The sequence below is a fragment of the Hyperolius riggenbachi genome, chromosome 3 (assembly GCF_040937935.1).
Source record: "Hyperolius riggenbachi isolate aHypRig1 chromosome 3, aHypRig1.pri, whole genome shotgun sequence".
In the NCBI taxonomy this organism is placed as follows: domain Eukaryota; kingdom Metazoa; phylum Chordata; class Amphibia; order Anura; family Hyperoliidae; genus Hyperolius; species Hyperolius riggenbachi.
In genome coordinates this window covers 253,516,236-253,535,112 of record NC_090648.1, presented here as the reverse complement: position 1 = coordinate 253,535,112, position 18,877 = coordinate 253,516,236, and the positions used below count along the sequence as shown (strand labels likewise).

Here is an 18,877-nt window from a genome sequence, read left to right as displayed (position 1 = left end):
ATGCTCCCGGATGCGGGGCTGAGATTAAGGATGCGCACCACTAGGCCAGCGCTTGTGCACTACTGATGGACCTCACCGACCTGGATGTAGCTCCAAGGTCACTGCACAAAGACTGTTTGCAAGTGAACAGCTCTGCCATCACTACCAGATACTACTGCAGCCAAGAGATCAGCCAGGTAACAGGTATTGTTTAAAAGGAAAGCCACCATATCCCTCTCCCTGCAGGTGTCCTTTATCTTATCAGGCCGCGCATATCTGAGTCAAGTTATATCTTATAATACTGTGTAAGCTTTTATTATACATGGTTTGATTATGACCAAATATGCAAAGCTGATTGATCCTTATCAGACTGGAATTTAATCAGATAGAGATAAATTACATACATGGCAAACTCAATTTTGATAGATTTCTGCAGACATTTACCGAACATCGAACCACAAGCGTTGTAACAAAAGATGCACTGCAGTGCTATGGCTCATCAATCCCCCACAGCTCCAGCCCCAACCTCATCGCAAACATATTTTATAACATGTCTTATAAGTCTTTCTACCAATTAACTGGACAAAATAAATTGAGAGGCAATTGATAGGATATGTTTTAGCAATAGAGATTACTGATTCAAAGTAACTGAATCTGCCAGAAATTGATCAGAAAAATGGACACTTGTATATTTGTTGCCAGCTTAACACATAAATCAAAACAGTGTATCAACTAATCATTTAGAAGCATATCAGTAGAGTTGGGCCGAACGGTTCGCCTGCGAACGGTTCCATGCGAACTTCCGTGGTTCGCGTTCGCGTCCCGCAGGCGAACCTTTGCGGAAGTTCGGTTCGCCCCATAATGCACCATGGAGGGTCAACTTTGACCCTCTACATCCTAGGTTCTCAACATGCGGTACGCGTACCCCAGGGGGTACTTCTGATGGTTCCAGGGGGTACTTCGGCTTGATATGATTAACCAAGTATAACAAATTTAGAGTTTTAGAAAATGATAAATCCTATATAAACAACACCAAATTAGTATTATGGCTAATTAAAACCAATAGTAAATGCTTGATAATTGTTTAGAACCAATTATTATGTACTAGGATTAAAAATATATTTGTCAAGGGGTACTTGAGATAATGTTTACTATGGCAGGGGGTACTTGGTGAGTACAGGGTTTTAAAAGGGGTACATACCAATAAAATGTTGAGAAACACTGCTCTACATCACAGTCAGCAGGCCCAGTGTAGCCAATTAAGCTACACTAGCCCCTGGAGCCACTCCCCCCCTACTAAAAGGCAGGCAGCGGCGACCATTACGGTCACTCGTGTGCCTGCATTAGTGAGAGTAGGGCGAGCTGCTGCACACTCTCTCTCATAGGGAAAGATTAATTAGGCTTAGCTTGTCCCTGGCTGCATACCTGTTCTGTGAACCCACCACTGCATACCTGTTCTGTGAACCCACCACTGCATACCTGTTCTGTGAACCGACCACTGCATACCTGTACTGTGAACCCACCACTGCATACCTGTTCAGTGAACCCACCACTGCATACCTGTTATGTGAACCCACCACTGCATACCTGTTCTGTGAACCCACCACTGCATACCTGTTCAGTGAACCCGCCACTGCATACCTGTTCTGTGAACCCACCACTGCATACCTGTTCTGTGAACCCACCACTGCATACCTGTTCTGTGAACCCACCACTGCATACCTGTACTGTGAACCCACCACTGCATACCTGTACTGTGAACCCACCACTGCATACCTGTAATGTGAACCCACCACTGCATACCTGTTCAGTGAACCTGCCACTGCATACCTGTACTGTTCAGTGAACCCGCCACTGTATACCTGTTCTGTTCAGTGAACCCGCCACTGTATACCTGTTCTGTTCAGTGAACCCGCCACTGCATACCTGTTCTGTTCAGTGAACAGTTTGGTGTGTCAGTGTGAAGCAGTACCTTAATTACACTACCTGATTGATGTATACACATGCAAGATGTTTTAAAGCACTTTAGGCTTGTCATTTAGCATTCAATATGATTTCTTCCCTTAAAACGCTGCTTTGCGTCAAATCCAGATTTTTCCCGGGGACTTTTGGCGTGTATCCCACTCCGCCATGCCCCCCTCCAGGTGTTAGACCCCTTGAAACATCTTTTCCATCACTTTTGTGGCCAGCATAATTTTTTTTTTCAAAGTTCGCATCCCCATTGAAGTCTGTTGCGGTTCGCGAACTTTAACGCGAACCGAACCTTCCGTGGAAGTTCGCGAACCCGGTTCGCGAACCTAAAATCGGAGGTTCGGCCCAACTCTACATATCAGTGGCGTAGTGAAGGAGCTATGGGCCCCAGTGTGAGTTTTACATTGGGGCCCCCCAAGCATTCTATATATAACAATTGATACGGCACATCAAAACCTGCCAAGGACAAGCACAGTGCCAAAGGAGAAAGAAGGGGATGGGGAACAGCTTGTTAATTGTTATTATTATAATTCAAAGCATCTATAGAAGTGATCATTACAAGCACAGGACCAATAAAGAGCTAATACTGCAGTTGAGGGACGGCCCTACGGGGCCCCTCTTGCCTAAGGGCCACGATGCAGACAAGACCTCTGAAACCCCTATTACTATGCCATTGGAGCATATATACACTGCACTCCCTATAAAACAAACACCACATCTCAGACTGACTCCAATCAATGTTGTACTGACTCCATTTTTGTGCTTGACAATACATTTAGATTTTTTTTTTTAAACATGATACTAATGTGTTTATTAAAGTGACACTGAAGCAAAAAAAAAAATGATACAATGAACAGGTTGTGTAGTAGGGATAATTACTAGAACATTAGTAGCAAAGAAAATAGTCTCATATTTCTATTTTCACACACACACACACACATATATATATATATATATATATATATATATATATATATATATATATATATATATATATATATATATATATATATATATATATATTCACTTTAAACACCAATGTAATATAGACATTATTTATACTAGTACTTCTAAAGGTACGTACACACGTCTGATATTTCTGAACGACATGTCGTTCAAACCGGTCCTTTGGACGACAGTTTGGCATGTGTACGACTGATCATTAGACTGATAGCAGCAGTTTTGACTGATCCGCTTGGCGGATCTGTGGACTAACTGTCAGGTCCATACATGTGTACAAATGACTTGTTGTTTGAAAGTCTATTAGTTTGACACTAAGTCGTTTGGTCATTTGATCTAGTCCATTGTTCTATCAAGTCCATTTACCAGTCAAACGACATGTAAATTAGCTGGAATTAGCAATTCAAACGTTTTGTCGTATGTGTGTACAAGCAGTCTGAACGACTTTTTGTTTGAATGACAAGTCGTTCAAACGTCCGGTTTGAACGACAATCAGGCACAAAATCAGATGTGTGTATGCATCTGAAGCAATAAAACCCCACTTTGGATTTACGATAACTGTCAGTGTAATCTTTTAGTTCCCTACCACCACAGTTAATCTTTACAAAATGGCAGATGCAATTGTTTGGTAAGGTAAAACGTAACACTCACTTCCCCACCACCAAAGCTGCAACCCTCTGCTAATGCTAACTAGAAAACTGTACCGTGGAGAAGGAATTTCCTGTTGGTTATTACTATGGATTAGAGGCCTGAGGGGACAGGTAAAGCAGAAAATGTTACATTCCTTGGAGATATTCCATAGGAAAAAAATGTTTACTATATTCCTGCTTTGCAAAAGGGCAACATGCAAAGTCTCCTGAACTGTAGAAGCAATTTATCATAATTGTACAATGTAATTTGTGCATAGAGGGCATGAGATCATAGTAAATACCTTGGGAGACTTGCAATAAGCTTGGAATGCCAAAATATGGTTTAATAAATATTCAGTATCAGAAAATGTGCCTGTATAATATATATGGAATAACATACAGAGAGCAGAATGTCACTGGGGGAAAGACAGGAAGCAAACACATCCCCTGAAAGCTGCTCACATTTTACAAGCAAAATTCTACAGAATACTAGACAATGGATTAACCCAGGTATGGACGGTGTGAAAAAAAAATATAAATATAAAAAATCGAAATGAAATAAATTGTATTTAAAGCACATTTCAATTCCACCCACATCACTGAGAGACTGATTATATTTTGTTAAATATACATATGCTGCCTATGAGGAATGTGTGGAGTTAAAAACATGAGGTTCATTTGAAGCACTCACAACAAGTAATAAAACAACCATTGTGTCATGCTTTATATATCAGCAATGCATGTAACCAGGATTCTTACAGTGCATAGGGAAACCATGCCTATTCCTGCCAGCTTTACATTAGTGGGTGCTTCTGCTGCTCAGAGCTAGGGATGTGTGGAACTTCTTCAGTGTATTTGGAAAGCAATATGATAAATGTTCAACTATGTTGTGTGATGGTCCCGCCCAAGCCCACCTCCAGGGTCCATTAAAAACATGCACAATTCTGAACCAACACCGCCTCAAATGGAAAAATGTATATACTTCATTAACCACTTAATATGGCAAAGGGCAAGCAGGAAGTCCACTCATACCTCCTTCCTGCATCGGTGGTGCTAGGCCATCCCTCCACAAGACAGCAACACATGTATGTACAAGAGTCCACAGCACACACCTCTAGTAGGTAAAATCCAGATACTTTTATTGGCACATCCAAAGAGACAGATGCAGCAGCTCATGCATTTCAGACAATTGGGGCCATATCCTATTAAAGGTGATAAGTAACTTGCAGACGCAAGCTCCTTATCACCTTGCCATCGTAGATTACCGGCAAATCCTATTGCTGGTTTCCTTTGTGCAATGGCCAATCATTAGGAGTGTTACTCAGATGAAAGTCTGAGCGATGCTCCTATATCCTTGGCATTGGGGAACAAGGTTTTACGCTGTGGTGCTGTCCTTCACTCCCCACTGTCCCCAGAGATGCATGCTCATCTGCCGAACATCCACCGCTGAGGATCTCCTTTAATAAGGAGAGCCCCAGAACTCCGTGTTGGGCCACTGCCCTGCTGTGTCGGTGCAGCACAAGGCTTGTTGATGGAGCTTTTCAGTCTCTACCCGAATAAAAAAGGAACCATAATGTCATAGTAGAACATATAATACATTATTCAGGATACTTATTTTTAAAATAATAATAATAATAATAATAATAAATCCTATTTTTGGCATCATAAACACTTCCTATTATATTTTATTTGCTGTATATTGGTACGCAACTCTGTCCTCCCAAGTGATGCTTAGCCTAGGCTATGATGTCACAAAGCCTTCTCATCCCAGCGCAATCTGGGAGGCCAGGTATTGTTCCTGCTCCCTTTACAGGAAACTAACATTCCACAGTGATGCTCTTTTCCAAATTGCCAACAGTAAAAGATGCCAAACCTGTGATAAATTGAGGAATTTAAATCCAGGTGAAGAAATGCCCTTATCCAATTATCTTTTCTCCTGAGTTTTCTCCATGGAGAGAAGTTTTCATTGAATCTAAAACATAACTTTCAGCACTTAGCAATTGAAAATGTAGTAAAAAGAGGACATAAAAGTAATATAAACCTGATTACTAGAGGATATGATCTGTGCATGAAGGAAAAACGTTTTAGACATTTATTTAGGAAAGGGTTCTTTACAGTAAGAGTGATTAAAATGTGGAATGCATTGCCACAGGAATTAGTTATGGCAAATTCTATACTTGCATTTAAAGGGGGCTTAGATGCTTTCCTTGTGTTGAAAGACATCCATGGTTAAAATTACAAGGTAATGCTCAGTGATGTTGATCCAGGGATTTTATCTGATTGCCATCTGGAGTCGGGAAGGAATTTTTTCCCTTTTGGGGCTAATTGGACCATGCCTTGTAAGGGTTTTTCGCCTTCCTCTGGATCAACAGGGATATATGAGGGACCAGGCTGGTGTTGTACTTTGTTCTCTGGTTGAAATCGATGGACGAATGTCTTTTTTCAACCCAAATAACTATGTAACTATGTAAGTACTTGAGTAATTTCTTACTTGGTGGAAGCTTTTATTTTATTGATGGTGTTTGAAAATATCTCAGGGGAAAAAACTAAGTAGAAACGTTTATAGAATATGGTCCATAATGCAAACAATGGCTAAATAATTTATAAAGTAATATAAAAAAAACACTTTTATTCATTGTTATATTCAGTAAAGTGCCTCCTTAAGGTGGTTTTGGAAGGCATTTGCCCAATACCTTGACCTGAACTGTGGAAGGGGGGTAAAGAAGGGCAAGGTGTAAACATCCGGAAGTAGCGCAATTGGGGTGCAGTTTGACTTGCATTGTGTGTGATTCAGGAAATAGGATGTTCACAAGGTAAGTAGTGGAAATAGGTATAAGGTGTAAGGTGTAAGTGGCCTGCAGTATTGTAACCTTGGTTTAACTATTTCTGCCGCCCGGCCATGATGCTCACGTCCGGGCGGCTGCTCTGCTGCGATGCCTTGCTTCAGCGTGCTCCCGCGTGCGATCGCAGGCACCCCCCATGCTGTCCCCCGGTAGCCCTGGGATCAGTGAACGGGAACATGGTTCCTGATCACCGATCCGTGTCCCCAGCAGAAAAACCGAAGCGCTCTTACAAGAGGCTTCAGTCTTTCTGCACGTAAAATTTTCTACGTCCTCCTTGTGCTTCCGGTTAGCAAGAAGCACAAGGAGGAAAAAAAAAACTCAAGGTGTCCATCTTGTGGCCAAAGAGTAAAATTACATCTACATATTTTTTACATTACAATTTACACATATAATAACATTAAAAAGTAACTGTTTATTTCCCACACCAAAATATTACCCAAATAAAATTTTTAATGGAGGAAAAAAAAATACAATAAAAAAAAAAAGACTGAAATAGTTACCTAAGGGTCTGAACTTTTTAAATATGCATTTGAAGGGGGTATACTACGAACATTTTTTAAATTATAAGCTTGTAAATAGTGATGTACGCAGAATGGAAAAAATGCACCTTTATTTCCAAATAAAATATTTGCACCATACACTGTGATAGGGACAAAATGTAAATGGTGTCATAACCGAGACAAACGAGCAAATAAAATACATAGGTTTTCATTATGGTAGCATGGATTATTTTAAAGCTATAATGGACGAAACCTGAGAAATAATGAATTTTTTCTATTTTTTTCTTATTAATCCTGTTAAAATGCATTTATAAAAAAAAAAATTCTCAGCAAAATGTACCACCCAAAGAAAGACTAATTAGTGGTGGAAAAGACAAGATATAGATCAATATATTGTATTAAGTAGTAATAAAGTTATTAGCGAATGAATGGAAGGTGAAAATTTCTCTGATGCATAAGGTGAAAAATCCCCGCAGGCTGAAAGGGTAAAGTGGCTTTTGGTCTTTAAAACCAGTGCATTGTGGAGCATCATATGATCTTTATGTATCTGTTACCCAGTTTGCACATGCTTTGGCTATACAAATGATATTTTAATGATCAGTTTGCAATCCTGCAACTACCGAATATTCTGTGCCTCCTCTTTCCCTTGCTTTTTTCTAGAACTGCCACTGGCAGTTTTATCATCCTGTCCACATCTAAATAACATACATTGCTGAAGGATAAATGTGGCTTCTCTTGGGTATTGCTGAACAAACAAATGAATATTTGCTGTGCTGTTAGTTTTCCATAGCTAGAAGATGTCTGTGATGCAAGTGAAATTCATAATCTTACAGTAGAGCATTTCTAAACAACTTTTGTAAATACATGATTTATCAGGCGTGCCCAACCTACAATTTGTGGCCCGCGAAGCCAGTTTCTGTGGCCCGCGCGGTGTCTGCCCGCGGTGTCCTGCGGAGAGGGAGAGGATCGGGTGGTATTGCGTAGTATCGGCAGGTATTGCGCCCCGCACATACACCAGTGCGTGCTCGTATTCAGCCCCGGGTAGCGCTGGGATAGTTAGAAAGCCTCGCTCATTGGTTACTGCAGGAACCTTCCTCCAATAGGAATTAGGCTGATTTCTATTGGAGGAAGGTTCCTGCAGTAACCAATGAGCGAGGCTCTCTAACTATCCCAGCGCTATCCGGGGCTAAACGCTGGTTTATGCGCGAGGCGCAATACCACCCGATCCTCTCCCCCTCCGCAGGACACAGCGGGCAGACACCGGGGCACACGCTGTGACAGCCCCCTCAGCCCCACACAGAGCTGACAGCTCCCTCAGCCAGCACACTACAGGCCGTGGGTAATTAGGCCTCCGTTCCTCCTCAGCAAAGCTGACAGCCTCCTCAGCCAGCACACTACAGGCCACGTGTGGGTAATTAGGCCTCTGTTCCTCCTCAGCAGAGCTGACAGCCTCCTCAGCTGCTGCAGGACAACTTTAGAGAAAAGTTGCTACCTGAATTTTATGCGGAACTCCCACTGCAGGACTTTCCAAATTTGCGGAAACACGGCCTGAAAATGGTCACAACTTTTGTCAGCACTTATGTCTGTGAGCAAACTTTCTCAGTGATGAAAAGGGCAAAAATTGGCTCACGTTCTCGCATCACAGATGATCATTTTCATTCTGTATTAAGAATAAATGTTACAAATTTGGAGCCAAATATCCAGAAATTGGTTTCTGAAAGACAGCCGCAAACTTCTCATTAAGAAAATGTACATCAAATGGTGAGTACAACAATTCTTATATTATCGTTTTCTTTCCATTTCCAACACCATGTTAACTGTTACTAGAAAAACGTTAAAAGTTTTACATCGAAATTTTGTATGCATGTGTTCCGGCCCTCGAGATTTTTCTTGATTTGAAGTTCGGCCCTTGGGCCAAAAAAGATTGAGCACCACTAATTTAGCTGATTCTCCATTTGGTGAAATAGAGAAAGAGTTCTGAAAACCTACTACTAGGACATGGCCATGGCACATGGGTGATTCTTAGCAGAATTTCTTTATATTACAGCTAATAACATTGTTACTGATGGAAGCAATGTTGTTCCATCACACTGCAAAGACAGTAACTAATGGGAAGATCACTCTTGTCACGTAGTGATACCATCATGCCACTGGCAGTAATGTTATGACGTGTGGGTAATACAATAAAGACAAAGCAAAGAATCTCTTGTAGTGTCATACAATCACTCACAGTGTCATAGCACCTCCTCTGCCCACTTTGTCAGTCAGCTTTTGATAAAAACCAAGCAGGTGATGCTCTCCCTATTTATTACTGACACATTTACATAACATGATACACACATATTACTAATGACACTGTTATGGGAATATATCGCCCTGGTCATAGAATGGAGATTTGCCAGTTATATCAATTACCAAAAGACCCCACACCAGTTCAAGAAGCAGATTAGGAAAGCAGCATGTCTGTCCACAGATTGGCCAGATACAGAACAAACCTGATCTAGTCGGGCTCCAATTACTGTTCTGTTCTGTAGCCAGCAGTTGTTTCTTTCTGATGCAACACATCATTACTGTTTATACCATGCTAATAGAAGGCAAGTGTGGTCAGGTATTCGTCATAAACAAGATCCAAATCATAGTATTTGTCAAAACAACAAACATTGCTATAGGTAATACTATTAATAACTGTAGATAGTTTCTTCTTCAGGTAGGAAATAGAACTTGATTAGTTGATCTGAGCAGTTTTGCATTGTTCTAAATTATGGTATTAATTTTAGGAAGACACCAGTACCAGAGTTTACTGACAATCAAATTGGGAATGGTAATCTTGCATAGGTCTGAAAGTGACCCATATTTTTCTTTGTGAATCCTATGAAAATCACAGTGAATAGGCCACCAAGGAAATCGAATATAAAATCTTCTTGTATGCCTATTGCTTGGCATATCATTATTATAAAAGAGTTTTGTACAGGTTGTCCCCAGTTAACAAACGAGATAGGGACTGTAGGATTGTTCTTAACCTAAATCTGTCCATAAGTCAAACCACTGTGCCAACTCTGTTCCTTGTGCCTCCCCTATGCCCCCATGTGCTTCTAGTGTCCACCTCTGTCAACTCTGCCCCCCCTCCCCCGTGCGCCTTCAATGTTCCCCTCTGTCCCCCTACTGTGCCACATCTGTCTCCCCATGGTCTCAGTGTACCACAGCAAAATGTATTTATTTTTTTAAATCTATTTTCTCGAAAACTGTAAGGTCTTATTGAAAAAGATGTTTTCACTTTTTTTCCCAGAGAATAAAATGTCACATTTTCAGGATGTTCATATTGACAAGTATTTGTAAGTCGGGACCATCTGTAATTATAGTATGGCAATTCACTAAAAACTTTTATGCAGAGTTCTTGATTTTTTTTTTTTTTACATTATTTTGAATGGAAATGGAAGAGGGCATATAGTGGGGATTTAGAATATTACTGAAATTTCAAAGGAGGTCTTAAAGGGTACCTGAAGTGACATGTGACATGATGAGATAGACATGGGTATGTACAGTGCCTAGCACACAAATAACTATGTTGTGTTCCTTTTTTCTTTCTCTGCCTGAAAGAGATAAATATCAGGTATGTAAGTGGCTGACTCAGTCCTGACTCAGACAGGAAGTGACTACAGTGTGACCCTCACTGATAAGAAATTCCTCTTTTTACTTCTTTCTTGCTCTCAGAAGCCATTTTCTGCTAGGAAAGTATTTTATAGTTGGAGGGTCACACTGTAGTCACTTCCTGTCTGAGTCAGGACTGAGTCAGCCACTTACATACCTGATGTTTAACTCTTTCAGGCAGAGAAAGAAAAAAAGGAACACAGCATAGTTATTTGTGTGCTAGGCACTGTACATACACATGTCTATCTCATCATGTCCCAAGTCACTTCGGGTATCCTTTAAAGTTTGGGCAGTGTGCCGACAGATATCCACAACACAAGGACTATTGTAATGTTATTTAAAAATCATACATAGAACAAACAAAAGAAGGAGGGGGTGTATGGGGACTATGTATAGCTCTGACAGTTACCCATAACAATTCTACAGCTTATAAAATTCACTGAGACATTAAGATATGCACTGTTATAATTGTATGGAATCCTATGCAGACTTAGCCCAAGTCCTATTTCATGAAATCACTTCCCACAAAGCATATATGTAGCCCATATGAAAGTATTTTAATATGTTTAAATAAACTATGCAGGGAAATATTCACATTTGTGGTAAAAATCCATCACATTTCATTTGTAGTCAATAAGCGGTGAATGAGTGCTATATAGTTTCCCCGCATATGGTGTGGACACATAAAATATGTGCATGTTCAGGAGTGGCTCTGTTTATATATTTATATCTGGCTATACATCATTTCCTTATGTTTGAATAAGGAGATGGCATCTCTTGCTGGGAGTCGGCTTTTCAGTGGTGATGACACAGTTACTTCATGGTCTACCACATTAATGACACCTACTTGACACACAGCATAAACACATTTTTGAACGTTACCTCCGGATAGTAGCCAATATCAATATAGGTGCAGACTGGGTGAAACGCTCCGGTTCCACAGACATACAAGTGAGTGTGGTTGTAAGCCTTGAGAACCTTAATGAAGTTGGCACATTCTTTCTGTGGAAATAAACAAACATGAAATTATGTATGAGCAATAATAATAATGAAAATAAAAAACGTTACACTTCTGTTATTGTCCAGCTTTATAAAAAAAAATCCACCCATGATAGGGTAATGTGTCTTTTCATCTTCTGTAACTATACTACTTTTTGTTAACTTTTGACACATTCATTATCCTTGTCAGGCTAGACTCACAGTGGCCTTTGTGTTGCATCTCCTAAAGCTGCATACACACGCGTTACAACTGTTGCCGCAACCACGTGGCATGCGCGTGTTGCAGCGACAGGTCCTCCGTGTGTACAACGCATGCACCACGAACCGATGAACCGTCGATGGTAGGAGCTGTTGCCCGGCAATTGACTTAGTCAATCGCCGGCGACAAATGTCGCCGCAACCCCGACACAACTGTCGCTAGTCCGCCGTGTGTATGCGGACTAGCGACAGCAACTCCATACACAATGTATGGAGCTTCTGGCAGGGGGGAGGAACCTTCGGCAACAGCTTCCGCCTAGTCTCTGAGACGTGTAGCCGGCTGTCGCAGGGGCGGAGCTGTCGCCGAGCTGTCGCGTGCGCATCCCCTGTGCGCTGGCGACCAGCCACAAAAGTTCCCCTTGTGTATGTAACATTAGATGGCAGGGACACAATGGATCAGGAAAGTAGCGTCACACGTTATCACATACAGTGAAGCATGCAGTCACTGAAAATTATGCTTGTGTTAATGAGCATGTTTTGTGGTAGCACACTGCATTATGATGCAGCACGCCATTATACTGAGCCTGCCACACTGTGATAGGTGTGATAGGTGTCATAGGTGGTGCATTACAGTTTGGCAAGTCACGTTACAAAGGCCGCACCACAATGCACCACTGTGAACGTAGCCTAAAAGATTTCTTCTGAGTTTTTGGGCTAAGATATGCAAAAAACCCTAAAGAAAACAGTTGGCACATTATTGTAAGTGATCCTGCAAAAGAAATGTTCTACCTTTCAAATTTAAATGTTGTCGGTATAATAAAAAAATAAATGCTACCTCCAAAATTGCTGTGGTTTTGTAAAACAGAGGCTAGAATCGCAGATTTTTTTTTAAATAACCATAGAGGTTGTAATTTTCATTTAGTTTTTATGTGCCTCCAATCACAATTCAATCAGCTCCTTATATGCTTGTGGTGCTAAGCAGAGGAAGATGAAGTAACCACATCATTCCACATTTTCAGAATAGGCAATTGTATTTCTAAGAACCATTACATTGGGGAGGCACTCTTTTACTTTTGACTACTGAGGTTTTTCTTTATTATTTAAAATACAGGTCATGTCTAAACATGGCATAATAAGTATTACGGTTTCCTAAAGCTTTCCCACCACTGCTTCCCACTCTGTATTTGGTAAACGGAGCACATGAGATTAAACAAAAACAAAAAATCTAAACGTCTTTGTTTTTCAGCATCCCAAAAGGGCTATTATGTTAATTAAAAGCCCCTTCTCATGAATAGCTGACAGCAGCTTGTTACTTAGTCGCTCCGGTTTATGTGCAGGGTGCTTGCAGTTGGCTGAAAGCATCCACCAGTTGCAGCATCTCTGCATGTGCATTCAAGCTGCCAGCAGCCAGCCTTGGATGCTACACGCTGCATTTATTTTTAACCAGGCAGTAACAGCACTATGGCCCATATGCAATTCACTTTTTCACCTGAGTTTTCTCCTAGGAGATAATTTTTTATCTTCAATTTAAATTAACTTTTTAGCACTTTGCAATGGAAAAAGTACCACAAAGTAGGTGACAAAGTACTATCAAAATAGTTTTGAGCATTTGCTTGCTTGCTGGTTGTGTAAAAGGCATTTTATTTACAAGTTGTTAAAGTATCACCTTGGAGAAAACTCACGTGAAAAAGTGAATTGCATATGGCCCTATGGTCAACTGCAGACATGCTTGTGGTTACTAACACTCCCATTCAGTTCAGTTGAAGTATTTTGCAACTGGAAGACACTTGAACCTGATAGGTGATGGCTAAATGATGTGTTTAATGTTCCTCTGAAAGAGGACTTGGGCCAGGGTCACACGTTACAGAATCGCATGAGTTTTCCACTAGGTTCTATGGGGAAAACTCATGCGATTCTGTTAAATGTAACCCTGGCTTTAAGCTGACCATATACTATGAAATCTCCAAATCTCCAATTAAACCACGTTTTTGTATCATAAGAGACTATTTGAACAATATGTCCTAGTTAAAGATAATAGTGGTAAGGTTGTATAAGGATTGCATAGTCAGAGTGTATAGTATTCAATGGTGCTCGGATACCCCCAATCCCGAAAACTAGTAAATCTGATCACGGCAGTATCCAAATCTGGATATACCGTGATTGCGACCTGGACTTGATGCCCAATTCCAAATTTGACTCGGATTTTAACCGTGATTAAAATGATGTCCGTGATCACGGCCGTGATTATGATTTGACTTTAACGGTTAATGGCAAAGCCCCCTTGCATGCTAGAAACACCAAATTTGCCAGATACTGTATGTTAAGAAGAACAGTGGGAACAACAGGAATTTTTTTTTTTCAAAAAGACCTTATAGTTTTTGAGAAAAATTTTCAAAGGAAAAAAGTATACATTTAAATGCGGTAAATACATTAACGGTCATTTACCACATTTAAATGTATACTTTTTTCCTTTAAAACTTTAAAATTGATTTTCTCCAAAACTATAAGGTCTTTTTGAAAAGAAAGTCCTCTTGTTCCCACTGTTCTCCTAAACATATCTGGCAAATTTGGTGTTTCTAGTATGTAAGGGGGCTTTGCTATTAACCGCTAAAATCGGCATGTTTTTAATCATGAATACTGATCTAGTGATCACGAGTAACTCATGATAACGAGTGCAATCACGAGTGCATTTGTGATCAGCATTCATGATCGAGAGATGATCACGATTGCCGATTACAACCTCGTGATCAGCAAAAACAACTCATGATCACGAGTTACTAGTGATCATGAGGTTGTGACGATGAGCCCCACTAATAGTATATGGCCAGCTGTAGAGCTTTTATCTGAAAGGGTTGTTGTTGGTCACTGCCAGTGCCAGTCCACTGAGTGAATTCCCTAACCACACACACTGATTACCCACTTGCCCCTTACAAATGCAACCAACTTAAATGGACAGGCACAGTCATGCGTGTGCCCAGGCCTGTGAAGTCAGTAACACCAAAAAGAGGTCGCAATTTTCAAAGTAAAAGTCTGAAAGCCATTGAGTCACAGAGAGTCAACATGAAGCTATGTTGTGACACCTTATGTTGCCTGCTGTAATACAATAGTGTCTGATATTTATCTTAAAGAATTCTTTCAGGAGTCCATGGAAGCTACCTGCCAACACTAGTAAGTGCCTGCTAATATTGCCAGTCAGCACTTGCTAAAAGTATTCTTCACTGGTAGGCAACACCTGTAAAGTGCCAGTTCCTGTCAACATCAAGTAACTCCTGCTAAGGTGTCAGTAAACATTAACTTTTTCCAGCATACCTTGTACAAATGCTTTCTGCTGAGCTCAGTGTGGATTGATATCTTGCATGTGAATATAATCAGACTACATTTTATATTTTAACAAGTGTTAAATTTTTCTAATTTGTTTTGTTTACTTTCAGGTGGGTGGTGAAATAGCAGCACTAGTCTATGCATTTGTTTCTACTGTATAATAATAACATCTATACATCAGTATATGATATTGCAATTTGTACAGGTAAGAACTACATCAATACAAACTGCTTGTGAACAAAATGTACTAAAGTCAGAGCTATGAAAAGCTGACATCCCCCAATCATTGTATTGTCTGGCATTCCTTTCCATTCAAAACACAGTCAAAATATCTAACAAAGTGTTCAGTCTCAAGGTGCCCACTAATGGTACACTTGTGATTATACAATTATCTTACTACTTTACTCAGACTGTCAGACAGTGATTTTGAGTTACTTTGCTGTCATAGTTTAGGAGACAGTGGCCTCAATTCACGGAGCATTATCAAACGTTTATCAAACACTTTATCAAACGTTTGATAATTTACCTCATGGGTAAAATCTCACTAAGGTGTTATATATTTGTTGAACGTTTTATCGGTAAAACATTCGATAAATATATAACACCTTAGTGAATTTAAAATGAGATTTTACCCATGAGGTAAATTATCAAATGTTTGATAAAGTGTTTGATAAACGTTTGATAATGCTCCGTGAATTGAGGCCAGTGGACTATGGCAACACAACAGAACTGTGACTGCTCTCTAGAGGTGGTAATATATCAAAAAGAGAAAGAGGCCTTGCACATCCCTATGTAAAACTTGTAGGTTTATTTGAAAAAGATTAAAAGGCATACATTACTATTCCAGTCAACATGGCAGAGAGAGGTAAGGCAGGTGGGGAGGTCGACAGCCGTTTCGCGCCATCACATACAGTGGCGCATCGTCAGGTGGTAATGTTGCAGCAATACATAATTAGCTTAGGCATAATATTTGTAGAGATTCTATTTTTAGACACCACACATTTGTCAGCTTTTGAGGATCAATGCTGTTGCTAGAGACAGTCATATCTACATATCACAACATTCAGAGTAGTAGTGGCCACAATTCACTGTGGGTTTTGCCTATAAGGCAGTACATGCAGGAGAAGGAAGAAGATCCCCGAAGAACTTAGGACAAAGCAGTTGGCCAAACATTTCCACCATAGCCGTTTGCTGGACATCTGGGTACAGACATCAAACTGATAGGCAAATATGTCATAGGTAATTGTTTTGTTCATCAAAAATGTAATGCATGTTCATACTTTTATTAGGAAGCCCTGCATCATAACCAAATTCCTTCCACAACTGTGTGCAGCTGAGTTTCAGAGCTAGAACAGCTCCAAAAGTGTTATGTATGCCATAACTGCCACACACCTTTTCTCCTTATTCTTGACTCCTGGCCAAAGAAGACATTGCCTCATTACCATTACCTCATATATTAATATTCCCTGAGCTTCAACAGCTTCTTGAGGACCAAACTCTAGAAAACATTTCTGTCATGGCGCAATTACAGGAAGCACAGAATTCACAAAAGGAAAAGGTATCGGTTTCAATATGAAATAAGAAAATGTTTAAGAGTCAGTAAGAGTACAGTACGTGCAAAGATACTGTTAAGTAGTGTAAACATGCAAAGAAGATGCAGGCTTTTTTGTTTCTTGTTTAATAAAGTAATCAATAAATGTCAACAATTTATAAAGTTGTTCCAGTTCCTGATGTAGATCCAATTCACTTTTTCATACATTTTCACATCTCATCAATAAAATGCCTTTTGAGCCACCAGAAAGAAAAAAACACATTCAACCATTTTGACAGTCATTTTTTCCACCTACTTTTTGGTACTTCAATTACAGAGTACTGAAAATGTATTTATTTTATAAAGATAAAAATCATCTCCTAGGACCAAACCGAGGAGAAAAAGTGAATTGGATAACAAAGTGATAAGAATGAAGTGGTAGCAATTTGAAGTAACAGCAACTCAGCTATGAAGGTGGGCTGCATGAAATCACAGAACAGACTCAATGGCCCATATGCAAATTAAGTTTTCTCCTGAGTTTTCTCCTAGGTGATATTTTCACAACTTGTCAGAAAATGCATTTTAAGCCACCAGCAAGCAAGAAAATTTGATAGCACTTTCTCACCAATAGAGATGGCTCGAACCTCCGATTTTCGGTTCGCGAACATCGTACGCAAACTTCTGCAAAAGTTCAGTTCACGTGAACTTTCGCGAACCGCAATAGACTTCAATGGGGAAGCAAACTTTGAAAACTAGAAACATTTATGCTGGCCACAAAAGTGATGGAAAAGATGTTTCAAGGGGTCTAACACCTGGAGGGGGGCATGGCGGAGTGGGATAGATGCCAAGAGTCCCGGGGAAAAATCTGGATTTGACGCAAAGCAGCGTTTTTAGGGCTGAAATCAGATTGCATGCTAAATTGGAGGCCTAAAGTGCTTTAAAACATCTTGGGCTCGATTCACAAAGCGGTGCTAACCCAGTTAGAGACTTTAGACGTGATAACCATTGCACCACGCTGGTGAAAAGCCAGTTTAGGCGTGATAAGTTTAGATAAGTTTAGATCCCGCACAAAGTCCCGCATGCAAAGCAGCGCCAACTCTATGCGAAGTGCACCAGACTTTGCTAGTGCAAAACTTTTGATCAGCTGTGCACTGCGGTGCTAACCCAGTTGGTGCTATAGTTATCACGCCTAAACTTATCACACCTAAACTTATCATGCCTAAACTGAGTTTAGGTGTGATAAAGGGCTTTTCACCAGCATGCTAACTGTTAGCACCGATTTGTGAATCAAGCCCTTTGAATGTGTATACATCAATCAGGTAGTGTAATTAGAATACTGCTTCACACTGATACACCAAAGTCACTGTGTAATGCACCGCAAACAGCTGTTTGTGTAGTGATGTCTGTGCTGGACTGGTGCGCACCATGGCGAGAGTGCAGGTCGTGGTGGTTTTCAAGCCCATATGGTCGCTGGGCTGTGGTAGCTCAATGATAGAACAACAGTGACTGTTCAGCTGATTGAATTTGGTCTGTCCACAATGAAGTAACGACCTTATTATCTTGGGTATGCCCCCCCCCCAAGACACTTATATAGTCGTCGGTCATTGCTTCATTGTGATATGCAAGCACCTTCACCGCAGCTAAGTAACAATCACGAAGGGGAATTTACACATGTACATGCCTTTTGTTTTTTTGTTGCAGCCGCAGTGCAGCCAGAAAAATTAGGCAGGCATGTACACGCACCAGAATAATATTATAGCAAAATTCAGGAATTCGCCTGGAGTCCTGGACCCTGTTGGTTTTGGTGGAGAAGGTAGTCAAGCAGCCTGCAGGCAGAGATGGTGGGTGCACTGAACAACAGGTAGGTATATGCACTGATGGGTATTACAAATGTGCACCTGTCACACACCTACCGTGAACAAGTGCAATGACTGGTGGTATTAATGTGTGCGCTCACGTAGGTAGGTAGGTGCATTAAACAGTGAACAGATGCAGTGATTGGGATGGGATTACAAATGTGCAGCTGCCTGTCACGCACACAGGTAGTCACTGAATGTGCTGGGCCTGGCAGTAGCACAGTGGGAATTAAGGTGCCAAAGGCCAGCTGCGACTGACTGACAGGGCGTATATAACACAAGTGGGCCACACAAAAAAAAATAAAAAAATAAAATAAAGAGATCACAAGAACAAGATTAGCACTCAAAAGAGCGGCTGAGGGGTGCTTTTTTAGCAATAAGAATCAGCAAGGAGCAAGCTAGCAAGCCTACAAGAGCCTAACTAAGCTTTCCCTATAGCTCT

The 18,877-nt window shown here is 40.6% G+C and overlaps 1 protein-coding gene across 2 annotated transcripts in view; it reads right to left on the bottom strand.

The window, feature by feature from the left end:
* SEMA3A (semaphorin 3A) overlaps positions 1-18,877 on the bottom strand; it is a 295,451-nt gene that overhangs the window by 135,257 nt on the left and 141,317 nt on the right. For both annotated transcript variants that reach the window (XR_011030380.1, XM_068276173.1), the window contains exon 4: positions 11,413-11,532. Coding sequence is in view for 1 of the 2 variants with exons in the window: in XM_068276173.1 (XP_068132274.1) it covers positions 11,413-11,532 (120 nt within the window). In the remaining variant the exon portion in view is untranslated. The remainder of the gene's footprint in view (positions 1-11,412; positions 11,533-18,877) is intronic.